Here is a 26,474-nt window from a genome sequence, read left to right as displayed (position 1 = left end):
GCTTGGCTTCAGCAACATCATAGGAGGGGTCAGGGAATGAAGAATGACACGGGTTTATTTTTGGGTTATTACCACTGTGCTACTCCTCTCTTTTTAACCAAGAGCCAGGATATAGGTGGGAATGCTGTGCTCTTTGTGACGTCACGTCATTACGGATATTGTGTCTCTGGTGCACAAATTCCTTTCTTCCATTAAGAATAATAAATTCCTTCTTCTTTTGTGGATAATGCAACGTGGTCTCTATAGGGGAGGGCTGAATTAACATTTCCCTAATGGGATTTTCCTCAGCTTCAGCTTCAACATGAACATCACCACTGGCATTGTGTGATAACGTGCATGGACAGTGTCACACCCTCTGCAGAATTTAGTTCAGCACAATTCATATCCTGACTTGAGTAGATGTTTGACCATTATTGTTTAATATGCAAATGCTGGTACAGAAAGAAGCCTAAACCAGTCTGCACTGAGCAACCTCCTGCAGGGCTCTGCAAACCCAGGCAGCAGGACTTTGGGCAGTGGTCTTTCCTATCAACAGATGGAGGCAGTGAGGAGTAGTTACCCTGCTGAGAACACTTCACTGAGTAGTTCAACCTACTGGTTTGGTTTTCAGGAAAGACTTGAAAAAGGCTTCTCTAGAGATCTATCAAAAGTATGCAAAGACGTTACAAAAGGTGGAAATCTAGATTTCCATCTTTTAAATGCCGCAAGTAGAAAAAAAAGTGAAAAATTTTAAAATCACGTTCTTAGATCAAGTTCTATTATGTATTTTCAGCTTGGTTTAGGGTAAAACAAGCTGTAATGTTTTTAAATTAATAGAAACCGCTCCATTTTTTGAAAGATTTTTTTGAGTGTAATTAGTTTTAACAGATAGAACTTCTCTGAGTCCAAGCCTCCTCCTGCACAGCTTCACTGCCCTCTGTGCACCAGAAGAACGTGCTACAGAGTCTGTGCAAGTGTTTATAGATAAATAAAGAAATATGTAACATGCAAACCACATATTTTTTAAATCTTGATATATCTGATACCTCAGATTATAGATTTAATGGTTTAAGAACCACAGGATCTGCCCCTCTAAGGTTTCCCTTTGGAATTTGCTCCTTTTGGCACTCAGACAGGGAGAACTTTGTCAGCCTTCATAACACATTGCAAAGCCAATCATTTCCACCAAGATTTGGCTGCACAGTACTAAACAAAGGCTTATTTTCCTAATCATTGATTTGTTTTCTGACGGATGGTTAATTGGAATAGTCCTGACCATTGTGGGCAGTTTTGAATTGAAGGATGTTTTCTGCACGATGCACCCAGTGCTACAGGAGCCAGCAGACTGTAAATACTTTTTAAAAGCCCACACAGATTATAAGGGAATTCAAAACATGGCACAATTGTAGCTGTAAACGGAAGTAGCAAAACACACCAATTACTCTTTGATATCTCTGTTACTTCGGTTTCTAAGACCACATGTACACATGCACATAGTTGATTTGGGATAAATTACTGGCTTTGCATTTTATGTGACCTGTAGAAATGGGGAATGTCCCCCTGCCCCACAAATAAATGGACTGTGTTTCCCAAGAACAGGATTAGAAAAGGAGAACACTGCTCAAAGATGAAAGGGGCAGATTGTTTTAACAGACTGATTTTATTCTTAGCAAAACAACCCAGATAAAAATTAACTGCACATGATGAGAAATCTGCTTTAAATACTACAGAGCTGTTTCATGATTGTCCCTTAAAGCTGGGAAGATTAGGGGGCATTTGCAAATAGACTCTTCTGTAGAAATTCAGATCCTATTTACCTGTCCTAAACTGGTGGATCCTACAACAAGACCAATTCTAAGGAAGCAGAATCTGATTAACTGAGAAGAAAATTAACAGATATTGTAAGTATTCTGAAGGCATATCTCTGGTTTTGGCCAACTGCAATCCGGAATTTAAGGATAGGATACGGAAAAGAAGATTAATGTTGAATAACATCCTGTTGTCGTTAGCAAGGGCTGAATCCCTCAGTAATAACCTAAGCTAAACAGAAACCTACCAGAAGTCCATCAGATACCCAGAATATTATCTTTGGATACATTCAAAGTTTTTTTGTTTAAGAGGGAAAAAAATTATTCAATCGACATGCTGAGTGACAGCAACGACCCAGGAATTTAGGAACCTTCTGCAAATGTTCCTTGTGCCCTATTTTCATTCTGGGCTTAGGTAGGCAGTTTTTCTTTGGAAATAAGTGAAAACTTTTTTTACATACAACAAATAGCCAGTTTCTTTGGATGACCCCAGTAACCGTAAATGTTCCTCCTCCCTTGCCCTCTCTGAGATCCAGGAAAGCATGCTGACTCAAGAACTTCTATTTTTTTCCCCCAAAATGTGAATTATCAAATATGAATCTATTAATGTTACAATAATGTCTATTATTGGTTTAAATTTTTATTTATGTTGACTTGTATTGCCTGGGAAACTCTAAATTTGACTCTTTCCTTCATTTTAATATATGGATAATTTACTAGTCCTGAAAGAAGCTATTTTGGCATAAGGTGATTTATTTTTTTCCCTCCTTGTCTTTCTTTTTTCATCCCTTTACAATGGACTTGAGTCATGTTGGATGGAAACTTCTCCATTGTATGTGGTTCCATGGTTGAAACAATTTTGAGCTTAGTTTCAAGTGACCATATTATAAATAGAAGCCACACCACTTTTTTATGTGGGCTGGGGTATTTTTGTATCTTAAAGCATGATGATATATTTGAACAACAAATTAGTCATTCTGCCTCAAGAACTAGTCTGTCTGAGGTATGCCACAAAATTGTTTTCAAATTGTTTACCTGGTGTGGAGCCTACTGGAAGTAAAAATAGATTCTTGATTTAGGCTTGGTAACTCCTGTATTACAGTTTGGCTTATTCTGTTGCTTAACTGATCCCCGTGGAGCTGTGCTGGTCCAGAGCAGCAACACATCCTTACAGGTTATGGTCAGAGTGATTTTCCTGTATGCACAACTTCTCTGGACAACCTGTTCTAGTTTCTTACCAACCTCACCATAAGGAATTTCTTCCTTATATCCAATCTAAATCTACCCTCTTTCAGTTTAAAACTATTACCTTGTCACTACAGTCTTGGTTAAAAAAAGGGGCTTATAAGCCCTTTTTATGTACTGAAAGGGCTCAGTAGTGTTTCCCTGGAGCCTTCTCTTCTCCAGGTGAACACCTCCTGCTCTCCCAGCTTGTCTCCAGAGCAGAGGGGTTCCAGCCCTCAGAGCATCTTTGTGGCTTCTTCTAGACCTACTCCAACAGGTCCATGCCCTTATGTTGGGGGCCCCAGAGCTGAAGGCAGATCTGCAGAGTGGAGAAGAGGGGGACAATCACTTCCCTCGACCTGCTGGTCACCATTTGGATGCAGCCCAGGACACAGTTGGTGTTCTGGGCTGCAAGTGCTCATTCCTGACTCATACCCAGTTTTCCATCCCCAAGTCCTCTTGGCAGGGCTGCTCTCAACCAATTCATCACCCAGTCTGGGTGACAGTGGGGGACTGCCAGGGCCCAAGCGCAGGACTCTGGCACCCAGGTCCCCCTGGCTGGCATCCCTTCCCTCTCCAGAATCTGTATGCACCACACAGCTTGGTGTCATCCACAAACACTCGGAGGGTGCACTCAGTGCCATTAATAAAGGTGTTAAACAGCACAGACCCTCCAGGGTCACCACTTGCTACTGGTTTCCATCCGAACACTGAGCCATCGATAACTCTGGGCACGGAAATCTGCCCTAATATTCCACCCATCAAATCCATACTTCTCCAATCTAGGAACAAAAAATTTTATGTTCTCAGAGCCTTTTACGAAAATACCACGCTCCCTGAAGTTATTTTAAACTATCAGTAAAATAAACTTCACATTTCATAAGCACGGAAATGGCAACACAAAGATGATTTCCAAAGTCTGAAAGCCTGCAAGCAAGGCCAGGGCCAGAATTCTGCATCCCCACACTGTAATTGCCAGGCCATACAAGATAAAATACGTGAAGTTCATCTATTTGCAACCTTTGGCATGCGTTTTCCAGTATGCTAAAAATATTTCAGGAGTTTTCTAGATTTCTAAGGTGTTTTCATGTACTGCAGCACAAATAAAAAAGATTATAATGTAATTAATTTCTCATAGGAACAACAAGAATTATTATCTTAATGTTCTTTCCGACATCCTCAGGGCAAAGGTTGTCTATGACTGTGCTTCTTATTATTTCCATGATATTTTATACATATGTAGCTGAAAGGAAACAGTACAAATTCTGGTAATTCACTGAATCCACAGTTATCATTTCCTGGTAGAAACACACCAATACTTGCACTTCTTGATTATATCTGGAAATGATCTCATTTAAACATGACAAACTGATAAAACATGTTCATAAGATCTTGAATCCCTGTAGTTTCAGGTGTCTGCATGGTTTTCCAGCCAATTTCTTTGAGGAAAATTTTGAGCTTAAAATTATATATCAAGATGCAGCATTTTAAAAGTAAAAGTTTCCTACCTGAGGCTGCTGAGTGGCAGTGGGTCTCTGAGGAGATGGAATAGGAGTTTTGGACAACATTTGGTTCATTTTGCTTACGACCAGCTCAGTTATGTGCTGCCTGTCTTCGGTCTGGTGCTCCCCGATCAGAGGCATCGCACAGTCCATGACCTGCAAAATGAATCAGCAGCTACAGAGGTGGCACAAAGGAAACTTCTTCCACAGCTGTTTGGAATGTCAGGTCATCTATTCACTTAATTGTTTTTAACAGAAGTCAAACACCAGCTGTAGAAATGGTACGTGCTACATCAGAAAATAAAGCCTGAGTGCAGGACATGGGGCAGCAGAGCAGCAACTTTGCAATGCCATCCCCTTCCAATCTTCACACAAAATTCAGTAGGACACCTGGGGATTCATTCTCTGGGGAATGGGACTCCAGTGGGAAGCACAGAGCAGATAAGGAAAATGAGATTTCTCAAGCTGTTCAGTGATCTGCTGAAAATCTGAAGCAACTGTTCTTCTGTCTCAGCTACATATCTGAAGGTTTTCTCTTTCTGTGGCTCATTCCATGTTCGTGAACTGAATTAGAACATGGACATGCAAAGTAGAACTTCCAGCTTCCTAAATTTTTGTGGGATTTTGCTAAGGAAGGCTGGATCCCCATTGATTCATGAAAAAATTTAAATAATACCTTGTTATTATTGATACCCTTTTTCAAAAAGTAGTGTGGTGGCAGTGCAGCTGATGCAAAGAAGAGTTTCTACAAAAAAAGTAGGATAGCAGAGAGGAAAATAAAAATGTGCACATTTCCATTCTAAATGTGGCAGGTTAATAGTGTTCAGTGGTTATTTATTGCAGCTATTGAGGTCAATAAAACTATGATTTTATGATACTGAATTTCATCACTTCAGTGGGTTACAAACATTTGTTATTTCTCCAGAATATTTTTTGTTTCTCCAGTGTATCTACTTTTGGCACATCTGTGTTTGTTTCAGGGGAAATAAAAGCATAACATAATAACCCCAATAATTATTCACAATGGCACTGGATGTTCTTATTTCAAAAAATAATAGGATTTAATTTACTTCTGAGAAATGGCAATCCTTTTGCCATGTGCATCAAGACTATTCAGAAGCAGGTGAAGGTACGTCCATGTCACCTGCAGCCCTGTACTCTGGTGTTTTTCACAGGGATGGATCCCAAGGGACGCCCATATCTCCACTTTAGGGACAATGGTTGAGAATCTCAAGGCACTGACTACAGAAGTACAAGACGAAGAGAAGAAACTCAGAGAGGAGATGAAGGAAAGAAGCTTCCACGTCACCAGTGCAAACCAGAGCCTCTGAAGTCAGAGCCAGACATTCCCCAGTTAGAGAGAGTGGACAGACAAGAGCTGAAGGAGAGAGAAAAAGGGAAGCCCATGAGAGTAAGTGCAGTACCAGTATCTCAGGGACAAGGGTCTGACCACTAGAAGGTTCCTCCTGAATGCACACTCACAGGGAAAGGGCTGTGATGGCCCCAACCAAGACCAGTGTTAGAGGGGCCCTGCCTCTAGCCAGGTAGAGGCACAGGACAACCCTGTCTATTGAACTGCGTGGATCTGATGGCCTGGCACGTCAGACCCACAGGAATACAAGGCATAGTTGACACTGGCCCTCAATGCACGTTAAAGCCCTCAGAGACTATTTCCACTTCTGGGGTGACTGGAGGGTCTCAAGAGTTGACCATGGTGGAAGCTGAGGTGAGCTTGACCGGGAAGGATTGGCAGAAACACACCATTGTGACTGGTCCAGATGCCCCATGTATCCTGGGCATTGACTACCTCAGGAACGGGTACTTCAAGGACCCCAAGGGACATAGATGGGTTTTTGGAATAGCTGCTGTGGAGACAGAGGTGGCTAAGCAGGTGAATTGTTACTGGGCCTCTCGGAGAGCCCTTCTGCTGTTGGACTGCTGAAGGTTGAAGAACAGCAAGTGCCAATCGCCACCACAATAGTGCATTGCCGGCAGTAACGAATGAACCGAGACTCTGTGATCCCCATACGTAAGATGATCCGTGAGCTGGAGAGCCAAGGGGTGGTCAGCAAGATTCACCCCCCCCTCAACAGCCCCATCTGGCTTGTGCGTCAGCCTGATGGAGGATGGAGATTGACTGTGGACTATCGTGGCCTGAATAAAGCCACCCCGCCCCTGAGTGCTGCTGTTCCAGACATGCTGGAGCTCCAGTACGAGCTGGAGTCCAAGGCAATGAGGTGGTACACCACTACTGATATTGCAAATGCGTTCTTCTCCATTCCCTTAGCAGCAGAGTGCAGGCCACAGTTTGCTTTCACCTGGAGGGCGTGCAGTACACCGGGAACCGACTGTCCCAGGGGTGGAAACACAGTCCCACCATCTGCCACGGACTGATCCAGGCCACACCAGAGCAGGGTGAGGCTCCAGAACACCTGCAGTACATTGATGACATCATCGTATGGGGGACACTACAGAGGAGGTTTTTGAGAAAGGAGAGAAAATCATCCAGATCCTCCTGGGAACCGGGTTTGCCATAAAAAAGAGTAAGGTCAAGGGACCTGCCTGAGAGATCCAGTTCCTGGGGGTGAAGTGGCAAGATGGACATGGTCAGATCCCAACAGAAATCATCGATAAGATCACAGCAATGGCCCCACCGACCAGCAAGAAGGAAAGGCAAGCTTTTCTGGGTGCCATAGGTTTCTGGAGGATGCACATCCCGGAGTACAGTCAAATCGTAAGTCCTCTCTATCTGGTAATCCACAAAAAGAATGATTTCCAGTGGGGCCCTGAACAGCAGCAAGTATTTGAACAGATTAAGCAGGAGATCGCACATGCTGTAGCCCTCGGGCCAGTCAGGACAGGACCAGATGTGAAAAAGGTACTCTACTCTGCAGCTGGGGATAAGAGTCTTTCCTGGAGACTCTGGCAAAGGTGCCTGGTGAGACCCGAGGCTGCCCACTTGGATTCTGGAGCCGAAGCTACAGAGGATCTGAAGCCAACTACACCCCAACAGAGAAGGAGATCCTAGCAGCTTATGAAGGAGTACAAGTTGCCTCAGAGGTGATTGGCACAGAAGAACAGCTCCTCCTGGCACCTCGACTACCAGTGCTGAGTTGGATGTTCAAGGGAAAGGCGCCCTCTACACATCATGCCACTGATGCTACATGGAGTAAGGGGATCGCTCTGCTCACGCAGCGTGCCCGTATTGGAAATCTGAATTGCCCTGGGATCCTAGAAGTCATCACAAACTGGCCGGAAGGTGAGAGTTTTGGTCTGGCGGATGAAGAAGAAGGAGAGCAGGTGGTACGGGCTGAGGAAGCCCCACCGTAAAATCAACTACCAGAGGAAGAAACACGCTATGCCCTCTTTAATGACGGTTCTCGTTGCATTGTAGGGATGAAACGTAAATGGAAAGCAGATGTATGGAGCCCCACCTGACAAGTTGCAGAAGCTACTGAAGGAGAAGGTGAATCGAGACAATTCTCAGAGCTCAAAGCTGTCCAGTTGGCATTGGACATCGCTGAACGAGAGAAGTGGCCAAAGCTTCTGACTCGTAGATGGTTGCCAGTGCTCTGTGGGGGTGGTTGGACAGATGGAAGAAGGCCAACTGGAAATGCAGAGGGAAACCCATCTGGGCCACTGATATGTGGCAAGACATTGCTACCTGGGTAGAGAACTTGATTGTGAGAGTCCATCATGTAGATGCCCATGTGCCCAAAGGCTGAGCCAATGAGGAACATTGCAACCATGAACAGGCAGACCGAGCTGCACGAGTCGAGATGTCACAGGTGAATGTGGACTGGCAGCACAAAGGAGAGTCGTTCCAGGCATGGTGGGCCCATGATGCTTCAGGTCATCAGGGCAGAAATGCCACCTATAGATGAGCACGAGACCGAGGGGTGGACTTAACCATGGACATTATTTCCCAGATTATCCATGACTGTGAGACGTGCTGCCATCAAAGAGGCTAAGAGCTGAAGCCCCTGTGGTATGGTGGATGCTGGAGTAAGTATAGATATGGAGAGGCCTGGCAGGTTGATTACATCACACTGCCACGAACCCGCCAAGGCAAGCGCTATGTGCTCACCTTGGTGGAAGCCACCACTGGATGGCTGGAGACACATCCGGTGCCCCACGCCACCGCCTGAAACACCGTCCTGGGCCTTGAAAAGCAAGTCCTGTGGCGACACGGCACCCCAGAGTGCATTGAGGCAGATAATGGGACATTTTAAGAACAGCTTAGTTACCACCTAGGCAAAGAAGCACGGCATCGAGTGGGTGTATCATGCAGCAGCCGCGGGGAAGGTTGAACGGTGTAATGGACTGTTGAAAACCACCCTGAAGGCATTGGGTGGAGGGATCTTCAAGAACTGGAATCAGCACCTAGCAAAGGCTACATGGTTGGTCCACACCAGAGGCTCCATCAACCAAGCTGGCCCTGCCCAATCAGAGTCCCTTCACACTGTACATGGGGACAAAGTCCCAGTGATTCACATGAGAGGTATCTTAGGTAAAACAGTTTGGATCAATCCTGCCTTGAGCAAAGGCAAATCCATTCATGGCATTGTTTTTGCTCAAGGATCAGGTAGCACGTGGTAGGTAATGCTGGAAGACAGAGAAACATGGTGTATACCTCAAGGGGACCTCATTTTTCGGTGAATTTCCCATAACATTTCGCTTGTATTTGTATGTAAATATTTGTAATACGTACACAGTTGGGGTAATGTACATATGTTTATGGCTGGAAAGTTTGAAACCGATACAGAGTGTTAGTATGGAAAAAATTCAGGGGTGGATGATGTCATAGGTTTGAAAAGAGACATTGGAATTTTTTCCTCAATGTCCCCCCACCCACCCCAGGACTGTCAGGACAGTTTGCCTTCAGCCTTCTCCCCCTTTCCCTTCCCTGGTTGCCCCGGGTTTCTTCCCCCCCACCTGGGGAATTGGGACATTGTTTTGTTTCTTCTGAAAGTTTTGATTGCACCATTTTTTTGTTTATTTGGGTTTTGTTAATAAAGAGCTGTTCTTTCCCTTTTCCACGCTTGCACCTGAAGTTTCTTAATTTCTAAGTAATTTTGTTAAACTGAGACTCAAGTTCTTCTAGGAATCAGACACAAAAATTTGGTATGTAAAAAGACACTTGGATTTAAAAGAACATGCACGTCCATTACGACACTGGAACGTAATCTCTCACCTTGCTCATTAGTTGGGAAGGAACTGCATTGTAAATAATATGAACCTAACCTTGAGGTTTCCAAATTATGGTGAGTGCTACGGAAATTCTTACTGACTACTTTGATCCAAAAATGGCATTAGTTTGAAGTCCAAAATGATTTACACTACTCGTCCATTTGCTCATTTACAAGAGACACTGGCATTGTGTACTGACAACCAAAATGCTGGCAACACCTGTGCTGGGATTTTCAGATCTAGGATGTCTCCTCTGAGCTTCCTCACAGCCAAAAGCCTTTAAAATAACCCCAAAGTAAACAGTGCAATAATAACTGAACTCCAGAGCAAACGTTTATCAAGAAATGAATGAATGGTTTTCCGCTCTTGGGCCACATCAGCAACAGTGAAGAAATGCTTAATGAGTACACTGAAAGTTTCTTGAAAATTTACCATTTTTTTTTTTAACAATCATAACTTTAAGTGGAACATCCCCAGTGTTTTTAATTAATTGAGAGAAAAGTATTGAACCAATGTGTTATATTTCTGAAGAGGCAAAATGTAGGTTGTGTGGCACTTGAAATACAAATCTTTAATATTAATTTCTGCTCAGTTTCTTCTATGTCTTCACATTGTCATAATGCTGAAAGATCCACTTCGTTGTATCCTAAACTGTTTCTTGCAAGCGTAATTGCATCATGCCTGGAGGGAGGAGGCAGCCAAAGTGCCAGAGGATCTGTAAAGTGTTAATAATGATTGAATATAGAATGTCTTGATGTTGGTGTCAAGGGCATTGGATGTTTAGCTGTCCACTGAAAACCATTTGATGTTCAGAGGGGGAGTGATTCCTGTGATCTAAAAATCTGCCCCCCTTGAAGGCAGGGTTTAATGGCAGCTATTTTTGCAAATATACACTATGAGGTACATTTTAGCCCCCCTCTCACCCAACATCAGTTATATCTTTCACAGGTGTGCAAAGAAAACTTCCTTTTGTTTACCATTCACTTACATTAAAACAATTAGTTGGAATGACTGTGAAATAAATTGTCTAAAATAAGGTCCTGCCAAAGGATTAGACAGGATTAAGATCTGGAGGATCTGGTTTGAATTTCTGGTTTGAAGTACTACTACAACTGCAAGTTCACACACAGACTTTCTTTAGGCAGTCTATTTTCATTCCTAGTAAAATAATTAATGACAGTTACCACAAGTCAGTAATGTTTTATATAAATGTATCTTCAGAATAAAAATATTTTGCGCCTGTGAGCACTGACAGGAATGTCATGCTGACATTTTGCCTACTTTAGAAGACTTAACAAAGTTTAAACATATACAATGCACTCTGTTGATAAATAGTCTATTTACAGCCTGTGTTAGTTTTAAAACACCATTTAAAACGAGCCAGTTTTTAGTTCAGTACATCCCACCAAGAGGATTTCATAGAAAAAAAAAGACATCTGTAATTTATAAAATCAAATCTGTTACTTTTGCAGATGCCAGTGACAACATGGGTCACTATGAATTACGGTCACTTCATTCATATCACTGTTACCTTTTATTTATAAGCATTTCAGTAGCATTCATCCTATGGATGAATTTCTTTTATCACTCACGAACTGACTGGATATATTAGCAGTAGTGACAGAAAGTACAGCAGCATGCTGAAGTCAACATAATTCTGTGACAAAGTGAAAGACCTTTCAGTGCCAGGATCTTTTAGTGAACTAGTCATTTTAAAATTTGAAATCTAAAATTTGGGCTGCAAGACCGACCCTGGCACAAGAAAGAGAAGAGAAATGTTGTTTAATCCTGATGAATAGGAAAGGAAATGGGATGGGATTAATAAAGGACCCAATGCAATTATAAGATATCAGTAATTACAAAGGGATCATCATGTTTGAGGGAGAAACTCCTCTACCACTGCCCAGACACAGCTCCATTGCACCACATGTTTACCACCAAAGACTTGGGATGTCTTGGTCAGGGTTTTAGGAAAACCCAGCGCAAATAGGAAAAGACCTATGAATTCCAGAAGGTAGGATGATTGGTAAGTACAGAGGGAGGAGGAATTAATTTCATTGTGAATCAGCGTCATTTTGAAGGTCCGTGTTTGAGAGTGGGAGAACTGGGAAAAAACATCTGCTCTCTGAGTAAGGGCAGCTGGATTGTGTGGTGTTACCACCTCAGCCATGTGTTATTCTTCTGGGCTGTTTTTGTTGGACCTGGATGTCTCTGATTGTGGTGGAAATTTTGACTGTAAAGGCAGAGGCTGATACAGACTTTAATTCTGAGTATAGGAAAGTCACTGACCTAAAGAAAAACTAACAGTTTGAGGAGGTTATTTAAGACTAAGTGGGACTAAGAAGAGCTGGTGTTATTTCTGAGAAGTGAGGGAGTGACTGGATGTGAGGTAATCCCAGAGCCTTCCCTGAGGTCTCCATAGCAGATGCAGAGATAATTTGTCATTGGAAAGGTAACCACACCTGAGGAGTCGGAAGGGGATAGTACAGAAAATCAGTGGTGACTGCTTGGAAACTTTTAGAGTCCCTCCTGTAGTGGGTGAATAACAACATCTGCAGGAAAAATAAGAACAGTCGGCAAAGCGCATCAAGCACTTTTAGCTGAAGGATCCAGTGCCTACAGACAAATTGATATGGTCTTGATTTAATCTGGAATGAAAACAAACCAAGCCAATGATTTCTACATTCAATCAAAATCTCCGGATGATTCTGAATTTGTATGTTGTGAACTTAGGCAATTGTACTAAAAAAGAGATAAAACTATATAGGAAATGCAGTTAACATAACTGAGAAAAATAGAGACACTTCAAAGAGAGTATGTGAAAGAGATTGTTTCAATCTATAAAATGATAACTGTTTCAACATCACATGAATTTTACCTGTATTCATCCCCCTATTAACAAAGTGTGGTTCATTACTTACTAAAGAAAACATTAAGCTGGTCACCCATAAGAAGTGCTATTGCTGTTAGTTTAAAATTTAAAAAGTTACAAGTATTTTGACAATAGATACAATAAAACATAAATATGATGTGTAAAAAAAAAATTAGTGAATAATTATTCTTAGGATGGAAACCAAAATATTAATGTTATTGATGCAGCTCAATAATTATTGCTCCATTCAAATGCAAACCAGTGTCCTAGAAAAACATATTTGCCCCTTTCATTAACTATGTCACTAAATACACTTCATTTACTTTTCTATCTAAAAGAAGAGCCGATATCATTGTTTGAGGAATGATGTCTGGAAAATTTCAGTGGATTAAATATGCTACTTCCAAAATATAAATAAGGCCATTGAATAAACGGATTTTTTTCTATCACAGGAAGACCACATGTGAGGGAATGTACTAATGAATTCAGCACTAATGCATGATAAACTTGGAAAATCTTAATTTAATAGGTTGAGGTTTTTTCTAGAATCGTACCTTCTTAGCCATTTCTTATTAAGTTATATTAAGTCTTATTAGGAATAACTAAGTTATATTAACGAAAATGAAGCAATGCTCTTGCTTTGGAATAATGTTCACAGAGATGTGGTCTTAATTATAACTGATTTTATACCACCAAAAGTGTAATTTAGACTTCTAAATATTCAATATTTCTAAATGTTCAATATATTCCAGATCATAAATTATGAGAGACTTCTGACTTTATCAGCTTGAATTTAGCTCCCTTCCTAACCTGAACAGAGGATATTCTTTAATGGCTGGAAAGCTGGAAGACAGTTTCGTTTCTGAGCACTTGGCAAGAAGCATTAGAGGCTCATACTCAATAAAGTTGTGCCAAAGCACAACTTCACATGCAATTATGCACAAATACAGTTTCTTAATTTCTTGTGTGGGTTTATTGGTGGCTGAAAGTTTTCTTCATGAAATCCAAACAGTTTTCATCTTTCTAGGTCACAAACCACTTGGAAGCTAATTTTAATTTAGCTCAGGGTAAAATTAAGCAAGTAGAAATAAGACACCTGCTGCAGCCACCACTCACCCACTCAATTGTGAGCAAAATTTGGGAGACTGCCTGTGAGGCCACTGTGAAGGATTCTCTTACATTTGTTCTTCTTTACTGTGCTCATCACCAGCATGAGCTTTTGTTTAGTTTCCCAGAGGTCTGGTTTTCCAAGAGCGAAACAGGAAAGTTAATATTCAGTGGAGTCAGAAACATAAACAAGGCGAGGATCTGTTCCTTCAAGTATTGAAACTACAGAAGTGTTAATTTAAGAACGGAAAGATTAAAAGTCTTTCTTATATTTAAGAAGTTAAAAGTTGAATGGACCCTAATTTGAAGTCTTATTAGGAAGAATTGGGGAGACGGTTAAAAATGTTGTGTTAATAAATGATGTGTTAACAAGAATCTTGTTTCTACAGCTTGTCTCTGGCATGATGATGCTTGGCAGCTGAGCGTTCCCATTGAGGGGAAAAGAAAAGACACTAAATTAAGAGATAAAACAGAATAATAACTTGTCCCTCCTCCTGATCAACCTAACAGCCCCTCCATTTATCTGAGTAATTCTTTAATTAGTTCATTGGTCTCTCTTGGAGTAGAGCGGGGACAGAGAAGAACCACTGGGTTCTTTTGGAGAAGGCTGTTTCTTTCAAGGAACCATATTTAGAAGACCATATTCTTTTAAAGGGCAAAGTTACCTCCTAGAGCCTCCCCCCCAAAAAAAATGCAGGGACTGTGAAGCTTCACAGAAAAAGAGGGGTTGTTTTGTGCTTGAATAATATTATTACTTCAATATTTCATCCTTCCTATGTTCAGAAAAATTGGTTTGGATTTTTTTCTGGGGATGCATAAGGTATCCCTCAACTGCAGAGCAAGAAAGTACAAATAGACATCCTTCGACATACCATGGGAATAGCATTTATAGCAGTGTGGAAAGATGAATGGTACAGTAAAAGCATATCCTTTTTATAATGTTTGGGAAACAACAGCACTGTTGGCTTCAGCTTGATCAAGTGACCAGAAATCTCTCGGGTGGCTATAGAAAGATGAAGACACTGATGCAAAACTAGCACTGAGGAACCAAACCAAATCTATAAAATGGACCCAAATCTACCACCCAAAACTATAAAGCTGTACTTACTTTGCAATGTCTTGTTTTTTTATTACATGGAGACCTACTTGCTCAAAGGAAGGTGCACCTCCTACGAGGGAGACAGTAATAAAGGTCTGGGTATTTTTTTTTTCATAACAATATCTGTGTATGCAGAAATCGAGTGTCTAGAACTGCTTCACTGTCACTAAATACTCTTTTTTTTTTTCCTTTCCTTTTAGTTCTCTAATCCTTCCAGGTTATTCCTGAATGGTCATTACTTTACTTACACAGCAAGCACACTTTGCATAACTGGAATGGCCAGGGGGCTTTAAAATAACAAGTTATTTAACATTTGTCATAATTTTGATCAAATATATAGAGGAGAGCAACAACTGGAGAAATTCAAACAGAAAAAATATGTTTACCCTTCCTGAAGAAGTGGGGCATGTGACTGGATCTAACATTAAGAACCAACACATTCCTACCTGCAGTGTAAATGTACTGTATTAGGTCATACATAAAAGATCACTTTAAAGTGGTGTTTTTAAGAGATACCACTAGAACGTTAGATTCATGAGAACAAGGTTGTACTGATTCTCTAATATCAACCACTAGCACAATTTGTTGCCCCACAGTTTTGGGGAATAAAAGAAAGCACAATATTAAATCGGAATAACAAAATGACCATCACAAAGCAGTTGCATGGCTGCAACTCTAAAATAATAACATTTTGGTAGAGGATAAAAAAGGAAATACGAAATTAATTAATTACCTTCCAGAAACAGTAATGTAAAAAGTAGTTTATGTGTTGTACTTTATAACATTAGTTTAAAATGGATTTTTGTAAGCATATGAGTTGCTACATGTAATACTTACACAGTGTGGGTATTTTAAAACTATTGTCTTCAATTATGCATGTCCTAAAGTCTTGTTGAACACCTTTGTGTTAAGTAGTTATTCATGCAAAATGCTGTTCACCCAACCTTATTACAGAACTAATTTCTGCCTAAAATGCTGAGTACACAAAGGATATTTCAGCAGAATTCTACTCTAATTCCTGTTCCCTCTGAGGGTGGGTGACATGTTGTGCTGGTTTAAAGGTGAACCAGCAGGGGAAATGAACTCAACTCAAAAGAGAGACCACAAGTCAGAATAACAATTTAATAAAACAACACAACAAGTATGATTATACAGACAAACAACCGGCTTCAATCCACAAAAACCCAAATGTACAACCCAGTACCCTGGGACATGAACAAAACGGTGTTCCCCGGGCCCCCCCTGAGTCCAAAGTAAAGGGAGAGTGGAAAAATCTGCTGGTGGGAGAGCTGTTGCAGTCTGGTCAAAATGGTGATTGCAGTCCAGTCGAGGGTGGTGGTCTCAGTCTGGCCGAGAGCGGTGAGCTGCAGTCCTCCTCTGGATCCCACGAGTGGTAAAGAGGTTCCAAAACTCCAAGTTTATATATTCTCCAGTTCAGGCAGGAATGCTCAGTCCTTCCCTCAGAGCAGGGAATTCCATAAAAGGATATGAGGATGCTCAGTCCTTCCCTCAGAGCCCGGAATTCCATAAAAGGGTATGAGGACTGGAACATCTACAGGCCTCTACTGCTAACAATTTCTGGGAAATGGCATGGAAGGCTATAGAATACACAGTTTTGGGTTACATCCATACCATGATGAACTGGTCTCAGCTGTCCTAACTAGGACATTATCGACCCCTTATTCTATGCCATCCATGTCATGCCCAAATTAACCTCCTTTAAAAACTATATCCCTTTAAAACTATATACATCTATATATATATACAATGAAAATATTACAGACCATTCTCACTCGGAATTAGGTCCCCTTGTGGTACACAACGTGTCTCCCCATCTTTTTGCATTACCCACCAGGTGAAACCCGGCCCTTGGGCAAAAACAATCCCTCGGATGGGTTTACCTTTGCTTGAGATGGGACTAATCCAAACAGTCTTCCCTAACATACCTCTCATATGCACCATGGGGACTTCATCTACAGTATGCAAAGGTTCTGATTGGGCAGGGCTTCTGCAACTTGCCGTGTGGGACTCCATACAGCTGCCTTCCATTTTCGGTTTGTCCCCCCAATGCGGCAGGAGCTATCCGTGAAGAGCGCATATCGCCTTTCATCTGCTGGCAGCTTGTCATATGGTGGGGCCTCCTCAGCCCGTGTCACCTGCTCCTCTTCTTCTTCAGAGGATAGTCCGAAACTCTCACCTTCGGGCCAATTGGTGATAATTTCCAGAATCCCAGGGCGATTAGGATTCCCTATCCGGGTTCACTTGTGTGATCAGAGCGATCCACTTACTCCACGTGGCATTGGTGGCATGATGTGTGGAAGGAACTCTTCCCTTGAACATCCAGCCCAGCACTGGTAGTCGGGGTGCCAGGAGGAGTTGCGCTTCGGTGCCGATCACTTCTGAGGCAGCTCGAACTCCTTCATAAGCAGCCAGGATCTCTTTCTCAGTTGGTGTATAGCTGGCTTCAGATCCTTTGTATCCCCGACTCCAGAATCCCAGCGGTCGTCCTCGGGTCTCCCCAGGCACTTTCTGCCAGAGGCTCCAGGAAGGGCCATTCTCCCCGGCTGCGGTGTAGAGCACGTTCTTCACGTCCTGTCCTGTCCTTACTGGCCCAAGGGCTACCGCATGGGCAATCTCCTGTTTAATTTGTTCAAAGGCTTGTTGTTGTTCAGGGCCCCACTGGAAATCATTTTTCTTCTGTGTCACAAGGTAGAGAGGGCTTACAATCTGACTATACTCGGGGATATGCATCCTCCAAAAGCCCACAGTGCCTAGGAAAGCCTGTGTTTCCTTCTTGCTGGTTGGTGGGGACATGGCTGCTATTTTGTTAATCATCTCCGTTGGAATTAGGCGGCGTCCATCTTGCCACTTCACTCCTAGGAACTGAATTTCCTGAGCAGGTCCCTTGACCTCACTTTGTTTAATGGCAAAACCAGCTCTTAGGAGAATCTGGATTATCTTCTCTCCTTTCTCGAAGACTTCGCCCGCTGTGTTCCCCCATACAATGATGTCCTCAATGTACTGTAGGTGCTCTGGAGCCTCACCCTTTTCCAGTGCAGTCTGGATCAGTCCATGGCAAATGCTGGGACTGTGTTTCCACCCCTGAGGCAGTCGATTCTAGGTGTGCTGCACACCTCTCCAAGTGAAAGCAAATTGTGGCCTGCACTCTGCTGCCAAAGGAATGGAGAAAAAAGCATTGGCAATGTCAATGGTGGCACCACTTGGCTTCCTTGGACTCCAGCTCATACTGGAGCTCCAGCATGTCCGGCACAGCAGCACTCAGGGGTGGTGTGACTTCATTGAGTCCACGGTGATCCACCGTCAGCCTCCACTCTCCACTGGACTTACGCACTGGCCATATAGGGCTATTAAAGGGTGAGCGAGTCTTGCTGACCACCCCCTGGGTCTCCAGGTCACGGATCATCTCATGTATGGGGGTCACAGAGTCTCGGTCGGTGCGGTATTGCCGACGGTGCACTGTTGCTGTGGCTATCGGTACCAATTGTTCTTCAACCTTCAGCAGTCCCACAGCAGAGGGGTCCTCTGAGAGACCAGGCAAGGTGTTCAACTGTCTAATTTCCTCGGTCTCCACAGCAGCTATGCCAAAAGCCCAACGAAGTCCTTTTGGGTCTTTGAAATACCCACTCCTCGGGTAATCTATGCCAAGGATGCACGGGGCCTCTGGGCCAGTCACGATGGGGTGTCTGTGCCATTCCTTCCCAGTCAGGCTCACTTCAGCTTCCAGTACAGTCAGCTGTTGGGATCCCCCTGTCACCCCAGAAATGGAGATGGATTCTGCCCCTACGTATCTTGATGGCATTAAAGTACATTGTGCGCCGGTGTCCACTAAGGCCTTATATCTATATTTATTTTCCCATGTTGAAAGGACACAAAAGGAGAAAATTCTTCCTATACTGGTGGAGCCAGTCTTTTACTCTTCATTGTATCATGGATTCTGGTGCAATGCCCATTAAAATGACAGTGTAATAACTGTTGATGTGAGTTGGCTCTTTAGTAGCAAAACCATAAGTTGTACAGATGCTCTGTTGGATGTGAACTTTGCAAACAGTTCTACATTTCAATGTCTCACACAGATCCTAAATATCCCTGCTGAGGAGCATTGCCATCTTCCAAACAATTCAGCTGATTCTGTACAACAGCAAGAATTATCACACTTCTATCTGTTCTTTCTTAAAATGCAACATCCATTATGTACACTAATTAAAATGCTCTATAAACCCAGTTCCTGATGTATCTTGCAGTTCTTAGAATTCTGGGCTTTAGGAAGTATGGCTGTCTCTGGCATGGAAAATTAGGGTACTTGTTCAGAAGCGGGAAGGGAGGCAGTCTCTCAGTCCATTATATTACTTGCACTGGCTATTTCATTCAAACTGCTCTACCTTCTTCTCCTACCCAGCAGACCTCTCAGTGCAGGTCTAAGCTTGTGTGCCTGGCTTCATGGAGGCTGATGGTGCTTGCTGGCTTGGCTCAGAAATTTAAAATATCGCACAACATCAAAAATGTGGAAACAGTCACATTCAGTGAATGAAAAGTCTGACAGGAACTTGCTAGCTGAGGAATTCCACAGAGGTGTCAACTGTTAAAATAAAGGAGACATCCTCCACTTCCACAGGAAGCATTGTTTTGTCTGTGAAATCTCTATTTCTTACAAGAATATCCTTATTAAAAGATACAAAAAAAAGCAGTCCTGCTCCAGTTTTGTAACTTTTTGCTTGCAGTCTTTCAGTTTTTAACTACTACGAGATAACTGAGATCTTATCTGAAAATAATCCATATTTCTTTATTTTATAGTTCAAACACTGAGGTTGAAATTTATTTCATTAAAGCCAGCCAAATCAGCATGAACTCTCTCAAATGTAATGAATTTGGCTACATGGGGGTGTGTGGAAAAGGCTGAGGCCCAACCTCGGAGAGGTTTAGGGGTACAGGAACTGCAGAGCATCCTACAACACTTTAAATGGCCAGGGAGGCTGCCAAAGCCCAGCTGCTGGAGAGGAGTGGAAATCAGCACCTTCCCAGGAGGCAGATGTGTCCAAGACACACCATGGCCACAGCCAAGTTGTGGAGCAGCACACAGGACAATTCCTGCGCTCAGGAATTCCCACTAGAGTGGATCATCAGAGGTCAGAGCACTCTGGCTGCAGAAAGAGGAAAACACCTTTTTTTCACTCTTTCAAATCTCAGCCCTTGGGTCAAACACTACAGATTTACAGGAACTTTGGGGTGAAATGGAGGGGAAAGGTTGGATCCTAGGAGGAAGAACGGAGGCGGTTCAGTGTGGAATCCCAGATTTTATGCTAGAGTGGATTTTGATACAATAAGACACACTGAGGCCTGATTTGGCCAGGAAGACTATGGCACGGATTTCTTGAAATCCTCCTCAGCATCTCAGGAGGCAGTGACTGATTCAGTTTGTTTAATACTGTGAGCTGCTCAGGCCTTTAAAGTGCTGTTATTGATTTGGGAATTATTAGCAATGGCAATAGTGATAAATAGTTCTGTGAAATTAGATGAGAGCAAAATACACAGAGCTGTTTAACTCTGTGACAAAATAAACGTTTTCACTTCTACAAAGCTTTTCTGTTATAAACGAACACAAAGAACTAGAAAGGGTTAATTCATAAGCACCAGCTTACTCTCATAGTTTAGAAAAATACTCTTATTTTTGCTTCACCAACTTCTTTTAGATTGGGGAAGATTGTGAAGATCCTTGCCCACCTCCTGAATAAAATTCTAAGAACATGGAAGATGCTGAAGAAATGCTGAATTGTGTGATAGGCAAGTGATAATAGCTTGTTTTATGGCTACATAAAGTGATATTTCTCCATAGTAAACTTAAGGTAAATGAAAAATTTAAACTTTTCAAAATTACCAATGGTAGAAACTTCTGATTCATGAGGATTCAGATCTAGAGGGTAATATTTTGGTTACAAAAAAAGTTGTTTCCACTTCATTCCTAATCTCCCTTTCTGTGGAAAAGTATAATTTTCTTGGGGTTCCCTTGGGATAGTGCTATCTATAAACCTTCCAGGAAAAACTGGTAAGCCTGCTCAGGAAAGAAACCATAAGGGTTGGGAAAATGTGCCATCCACATTTGGTTTTGTTTTGTAGTTTGTGTACATTTCCTCAAACACTAAAAGACATTACCATCTATATGGTTACATTTTCCAGCAAGTGTTGCCACTAATTTGGACATGTGGCTTTGTATTATGATTTCAACACTGCTCAAAAATACACAGTCTTTCCTGAAACACAAATAAGGCAATGCCTAACTATCAAAAATGTTCTTTACTTGGCTGTTTGTGTGTAATATATAAAAGCATATACTGAAAAAAGTGGAATTGCTTACCTCAAAAATATAATCTTTTCCATCCTTTCCATGTACAGCTTTAACAGCACAGATGTCCAAACCACCAAATATTTCAGAACAGGTGTCAACCCAAAGCTTGTACCTGTTTCATAAAAATAATTTTTTTCTGTGAGTATCTCATCAAGCTCTAGATTTTCTACAGGCTTACCTAGTAATGTATTCTATATAACATTTGCCCTGTATGAATTTTCCCTGTATTGTCAGTTGTATTTCTCACAGTAGTAGCTTAGAGGTACTGGCCTTATTACTCTGCTTTTCCCAGCAGACTCCAGCAAAGCTGTGGTTCTCTATCCTGACTTAGTGTTATGCTGGATTCTGTCCCGGTTTAGATTGATCCAAAATTTTGTGTTTGCTCTCAACTGTGAGTAACCTGAAGATAAGCTGTGCTGAAACACAAACACATTTAGCTCTATCCCACCCTGCATTGCCAAAGCCCTCATGCCAGTACCCCCAGCTGGTTGTGGCTGGGCTGCCATAGAAATTCTCCACAGTAGGAGGATTTATCATCTGACCAGTTTCTTTGGCTTCAGAGATGCCAAAGGTTTTGAGAAAGTAGGCTTGTTTTTTTCTGGGAAATTCAAAGTTCTGCCCGGGTTCAAGTGTGATGGTCCTGCTGCCTATCGTGCTTGGCAGTGTGCTTAGTTCTGGTTGGGTTTTACTCTTGTATCAGGAAAGTGAGTGAGTCTCCATCCCAAATTACAGATCCAACTTGTTCCAAAGAGGCAATGATGGCTTTATACCTATGGCACTGAACATGGCAAAAGAGAAATCAAGCCAGAAAACCCTTAAGATGGCACAAGAGAACCAGATGTATGACTTTAAATGTTATATACCATGCAGACAAGGATAATTGTCTTCATGTAGGGTTACGGGCAACTACAACAAAATTCAATTGGAATTCAAAGAATGCAAAGGAATTCTACAGCTCCTAAAAAAGTCTAGTGTTTCATACAATACCAAACATAAAAACTCCTCTGCTTCTTTTGCAACATCATGGTAAGAAATATGGCCCAAGGAATGGACATTTGACTCATTCTACACACAGGAATATGATTTATTTTTCTTTCTTTCTCTATGAATAGAGAGATTATCTGACCAACAAGGGGGTGAAGTGGGAATTAGTAGTAAAAGAGTGAGGCAATTAGTGTGATCAAGCCCAGAGCTGCAGGTGACATCAGCACAGAACAGTGCTGGGAACTGCCTGGGGTGACACGAGCTGTGTGTGCTCGTTCAATGGCAAGGACTGACCCAGGGGACACAGAACAACACTGGGAACGTTCATTAACCAACAGCAGAGCTGGGTATGGGATCAGTCCGTGGTGAAATGACCCTGAAAGGTTACGCAGGCAGATATCACAGTGACACCAACTGAAGGATAGGATTTGCTTAGAAAAGAACCCAACAAAAAGAAGCCATTTATCACAAACTTTCATTGACCAGCACTGGAGTCTAAACCAGAGCTGTTTCCTCTAATAAACTCTCTCCTGCTCCAGCCCTTGAGCCATGATCATAGATTTGCCACCTCAGGATTTTCCATTGCAAAACCCTGCTGTAATAAACAGCATTTCACTGTAGGATCAAAGGAAACTCATTGCTGGGCTGAGAGTCTCATTCATGTACAAGTATCTTCAGTAACAGCATCCTTTACAAGTGAACTTATTAGGTCAGATTCTTTTTATTTTCTTATATCAAATCTGTTCCAGTGGAAAAGTTTTTCTTTCCAGCAGAATACAAAGAAATTGATAAAACTGTTTGAAAAGATCCTGATGGTAATATCTAAGAAATGAAAATAATTTTTTTTCCTGAGGGAAACATGTTTTTTGTCTAATATAAGAGGTTTCTTTGGATGCCTGACAATTTCAACATCTGTAGATGCACTGACTGCACAGTTTGCATGCACTTGTTTATAAATAACTTTTTTTTTTGCTGCTAAATCATCTTAGAAAGTCATGAGGACAGCAAAACTTGTCTTTAACAGAAAATATCTGGACTTTTTATGAAAACAAAAATGAAGACATTTTCCTTAAAATATTGAAACATGAATCAGATTTGTGAAAGTATTTTTAATAGTCTATCTTCTGCCAACACACACAGAGCTGGAAAAATACAGTTATATTTGGAAAGGGAGGTTTTGGATGGAGTAGCCTGTAGTGTTTTAAACCCGAGGTTTTCACAGTAGGTTTGACAAAATGTCACAGTTCTTATTTTCCCAGAGCCAATAATACAGTATGCAGCAGCCCTGGATAATAAAGGCAATTAATACAGGATTGCTCCAGGTGTCTGACAGAAAATATCAGGTGTGCCAGGTGAGGTGGGCACTGTTGGCACAGCTCTCTGTTCTTCTGGAACTATTTGGGGAGCAGAGCCCTTCAAACAGGGGGGCAGTGAGAAAGAGTAACACTGAAATGTGCTGCTCTTCCACCTCCTCTCTGCCCCTTGCTGGGCCACAATCTTTCTTTTCTAATTTCTAGACTCAGATTTGTATTCAGCCAACGATGTCAATCAGGAAGTGCTTTCAAAGCACTTCTTCCTCATTCATGGCATGCATTATAAATTAAATGCATCAGATCTGATTGCTCTTGCTGTGTCGTGAAACTGCTTCAACTCTTCAGAAAACTTTATTTTTTCCTCCTCTCCCTTGCTGTGCAGTGTGCACTCAGTGGGTAATCACACATACCCCTTCCTCTTATGAGAAAACATCCATATTTTCTATGCTTTTGCCTTGCTTCAAAGTTTTGGTTTGTTGGACTTTGTTTTAATGTGAAAATATCTATTTATTTTATTATATAAATATACTATATATAAATATAAGCTTGCAAAATTCACAAAAATTATAAAAAATTAAATTACATATTTAATAGATTAAATATTATTAAATAAATATATTATTATTAAACAGGAAAATACCTATTTATAATCTCTAATTATCTTACATTCAAAAATGGAAGCAGAAGCAAAGCACATGGAGTATTTCCAGCAAGTGCAGGGCCAAGGGGAGCATTTCCCACTCCTACTGATACTGTTCATTTTCCTCAGGGCAGAACTGCAATGCCTGTGTTTTCACAGAACAGCCCATGGACTGTAATTACACACACACCAGAGCACAGTCTGGCTTTTCCTTCTCAGTGAAAACATAACCTCACTTGCTAGAGGAAGGTGGGTGGGAATGAGAAAGAGAAAATGCTGTGGCTCCAGTCCATGCCCAGAGCAGAGCTCAGTGAGGACACACAGTCTAGACAGGGCTTGGACAGCAGGGAGCTGCAATTCCCATCTCACTTGTTTTCACCTTTCCAGGGGAGGCAATGGTTCAGTTCCTGTGTCTCCCTCAGCTCATAAGAGGGACCAAGTGGTAGGTTCCAGACTTAAAAAAAAATAACAAACAAACCCCCCAAACACCAGAAAAGGATTACTGTTGAACTGTAAGACCTTTCAAATTACACTTTTATTGTACAAAACTTTTTTTTTCAGTTAAAACTAGTAGCAGCCTTTGGAGAAGCTGAACAACAGAAAATTCGTAGCCATCCAAAAGCTTCTCAGATTTATTTTTTGCAGGGAGAAGAGGTTTAGGTGTTGTGGAGGAACTTGGAGCAAATGGGGACTACAGTAAACCAAAGTAGAGAGCTGGAACGATGGCATGAGGGAAATAAGCTCCAGCGTATCTCACCAACAGGGGGAAAAGCCTCACAGTGAAGTTTAGTGGAAATTTATAAAAGAAAAAAATAGCAATTTAGGATTGAAAGTAGAAAAGAGAAATGTGATTCAAATAGGCAAAGTGAAGACTGTATTGCTTGGTTATAATGAAGGAGGTAGAAAGAGAAAAATTTAAAACAATGTGCATAGGGTAAGACTGAAAGGTAAAAGAGACAAAGAAACCAGAAGAAATGAATGACAGGTTGAATATAAAATTTTTGAAAGGAATTCCAGTAGTTTTCAAGGTGCAGATACAGATGTAGGAACTTAAGGGTGTACATAAGCACCTAAGGCTGCTGCATGTGGTGAGTGAACTGTGAGAGGAGCCGTATGAAACTCTTGGCTCATCTTCTTCCACCTAATTGGAAGATTTTCTTTCCCAAAACAAACATAAGACATGCACTTACTGTGAATTGCTTATCAGCACTGGGATTTTCTAAAAATTAATTCAAAATAAAATTCCATTAATTTTTTTTAATTACCTTTTACATGAGACTTGACTTACTTATCTGACATAGCAATTTGTTCCAACATTGCAGAGCCCGTGTTTGTCTTCCAGTTTCCAGATATGGAAGTTCTCCTGAAAGGGGGAAAACATTACAAAGAGAGCCAGTGGTTTCATACTTTCACTGTCCATTAAGTTACTCTGCTTTTCACATGAACACAGTAGCAGTATTTACACCTTTTTCATACCTGGCATGTTATAACAGAACATCTAAACCACGAGGAATTCTGAGAGACATTGCCATTGTCAGGAATACTTGGTTGGAGGCACGTTACAAAGTATGACAGTGCTGTGAAATTTCTGCTCCCCGTTTATTCATATAAGACTTTTTAAAGAAAAACCAACCTACTCTGATTGACAGTGTTAGCAAAGAGCTGGGATGATTGTAAAGGGACTGATGGCCTGGAACATACCGTTACTGCAAATGGAAGTGTCCAGAAGCTTCAGCTTGTTGTTTCAAACCCGTTACACTGCAGAGTTAGGTCCCAATACTTAAAAAGCAAGATAACTACAGGGTTTCTAACATCTCTGAAGTGATTTCAGAGCTGTTTTGGAGCTGGATTTTGGGTTCTTCTCCACTTTTCACTCTTTGCTATCTACTAATATAATCTAAATAGTCTATGCCAGGACCTGAGTACACCACCTCCTGTTTAATCTCTAAGAAAAAAAATCCATGTAAAGTTTTTTTTCTCCTCAGACCTTGGAATTGCTACCAGGGCTGAGAAGATTACTGCTTTCTGAAACCTAAATGCTGTACTGGGAAAAGGCTAAGGATACAAGTTATGAAGTGTTTCCAGTCAGTAAAATCGTAGGAACATCTGTAATGTATTAAAAGTATATTAGGCAGCAGCTATAGTTTTCTCTCCATTTTTCCATTAACATAATTATGAGGGTCAGTAGCAATTGTGGGGGAATATTGACTTTTCTTTGGGAGTCTCATAAACTTAGCTGAATTTTAAAGCACATGATGTCATGTGCTTTGTTGATGTGGGAGAAACTAGTGAGAGGGGAACATGCATGTAATAAGCCCGGTAATAAGACTGTGTTGTGATTTCTGCTTCATTTTTTTAAGTGATATTTTTATATATTTGTCTACTTGCAAATTAA

General features: G+C 41.5%; 1 protein-coding gene across 2 annotated transcripts in view; it reads right to left on the bottom strand.

The window, feature by feature from the left end:
- Window positions 1–26,474, bottom strand: part of SYN2 (synapsin II) — a 178,070-nt gene that overhangs the window by 19,192 nt on the left and 132,404 nt on the right. Inside the window, exons 8-10 of one of the 2 annotated variants that reach the window (XM_064667987.1) lie at window positions 25,368–25,442; window positions 21,152–21,254; window positions 4,520–4,669 (exon numbers count right to left, since the gene is read on the bottom strand). In XM_064667987.1, the coding sequence (XP_064524057.1) occupies window positions 4,520–4,669; window positions 21,152–21,254; window positions 25,368–25,442 (328 nt within the window). The remainder of the gene's footprint in view (window positions 1–4,519; window positions 4,670–21,151; window positions 21,255–25,367; window positions 25,443–26,474) is intronic. The other variant, XM_064667988.1, reaches the window with a different exon arrangement.

This window comes from Pseudopipra pipra, chromosome 11 (assembly GCF_036250125.1).
Source record: "Pseudopipra pipra isolate bDixPip1 chromosome 11, bDixPip1.hap1, whole genome shotgun sequence".
Lineage (NCBI taxonomy): Eukaryota > Metazoa > Chordata > Aves > Passeriformes > Pipridae > Pseudopipra > Pseudopipra pipra.
This window is presented reverse-complemented; position numbering and strand designations above follow the sequence as displayed.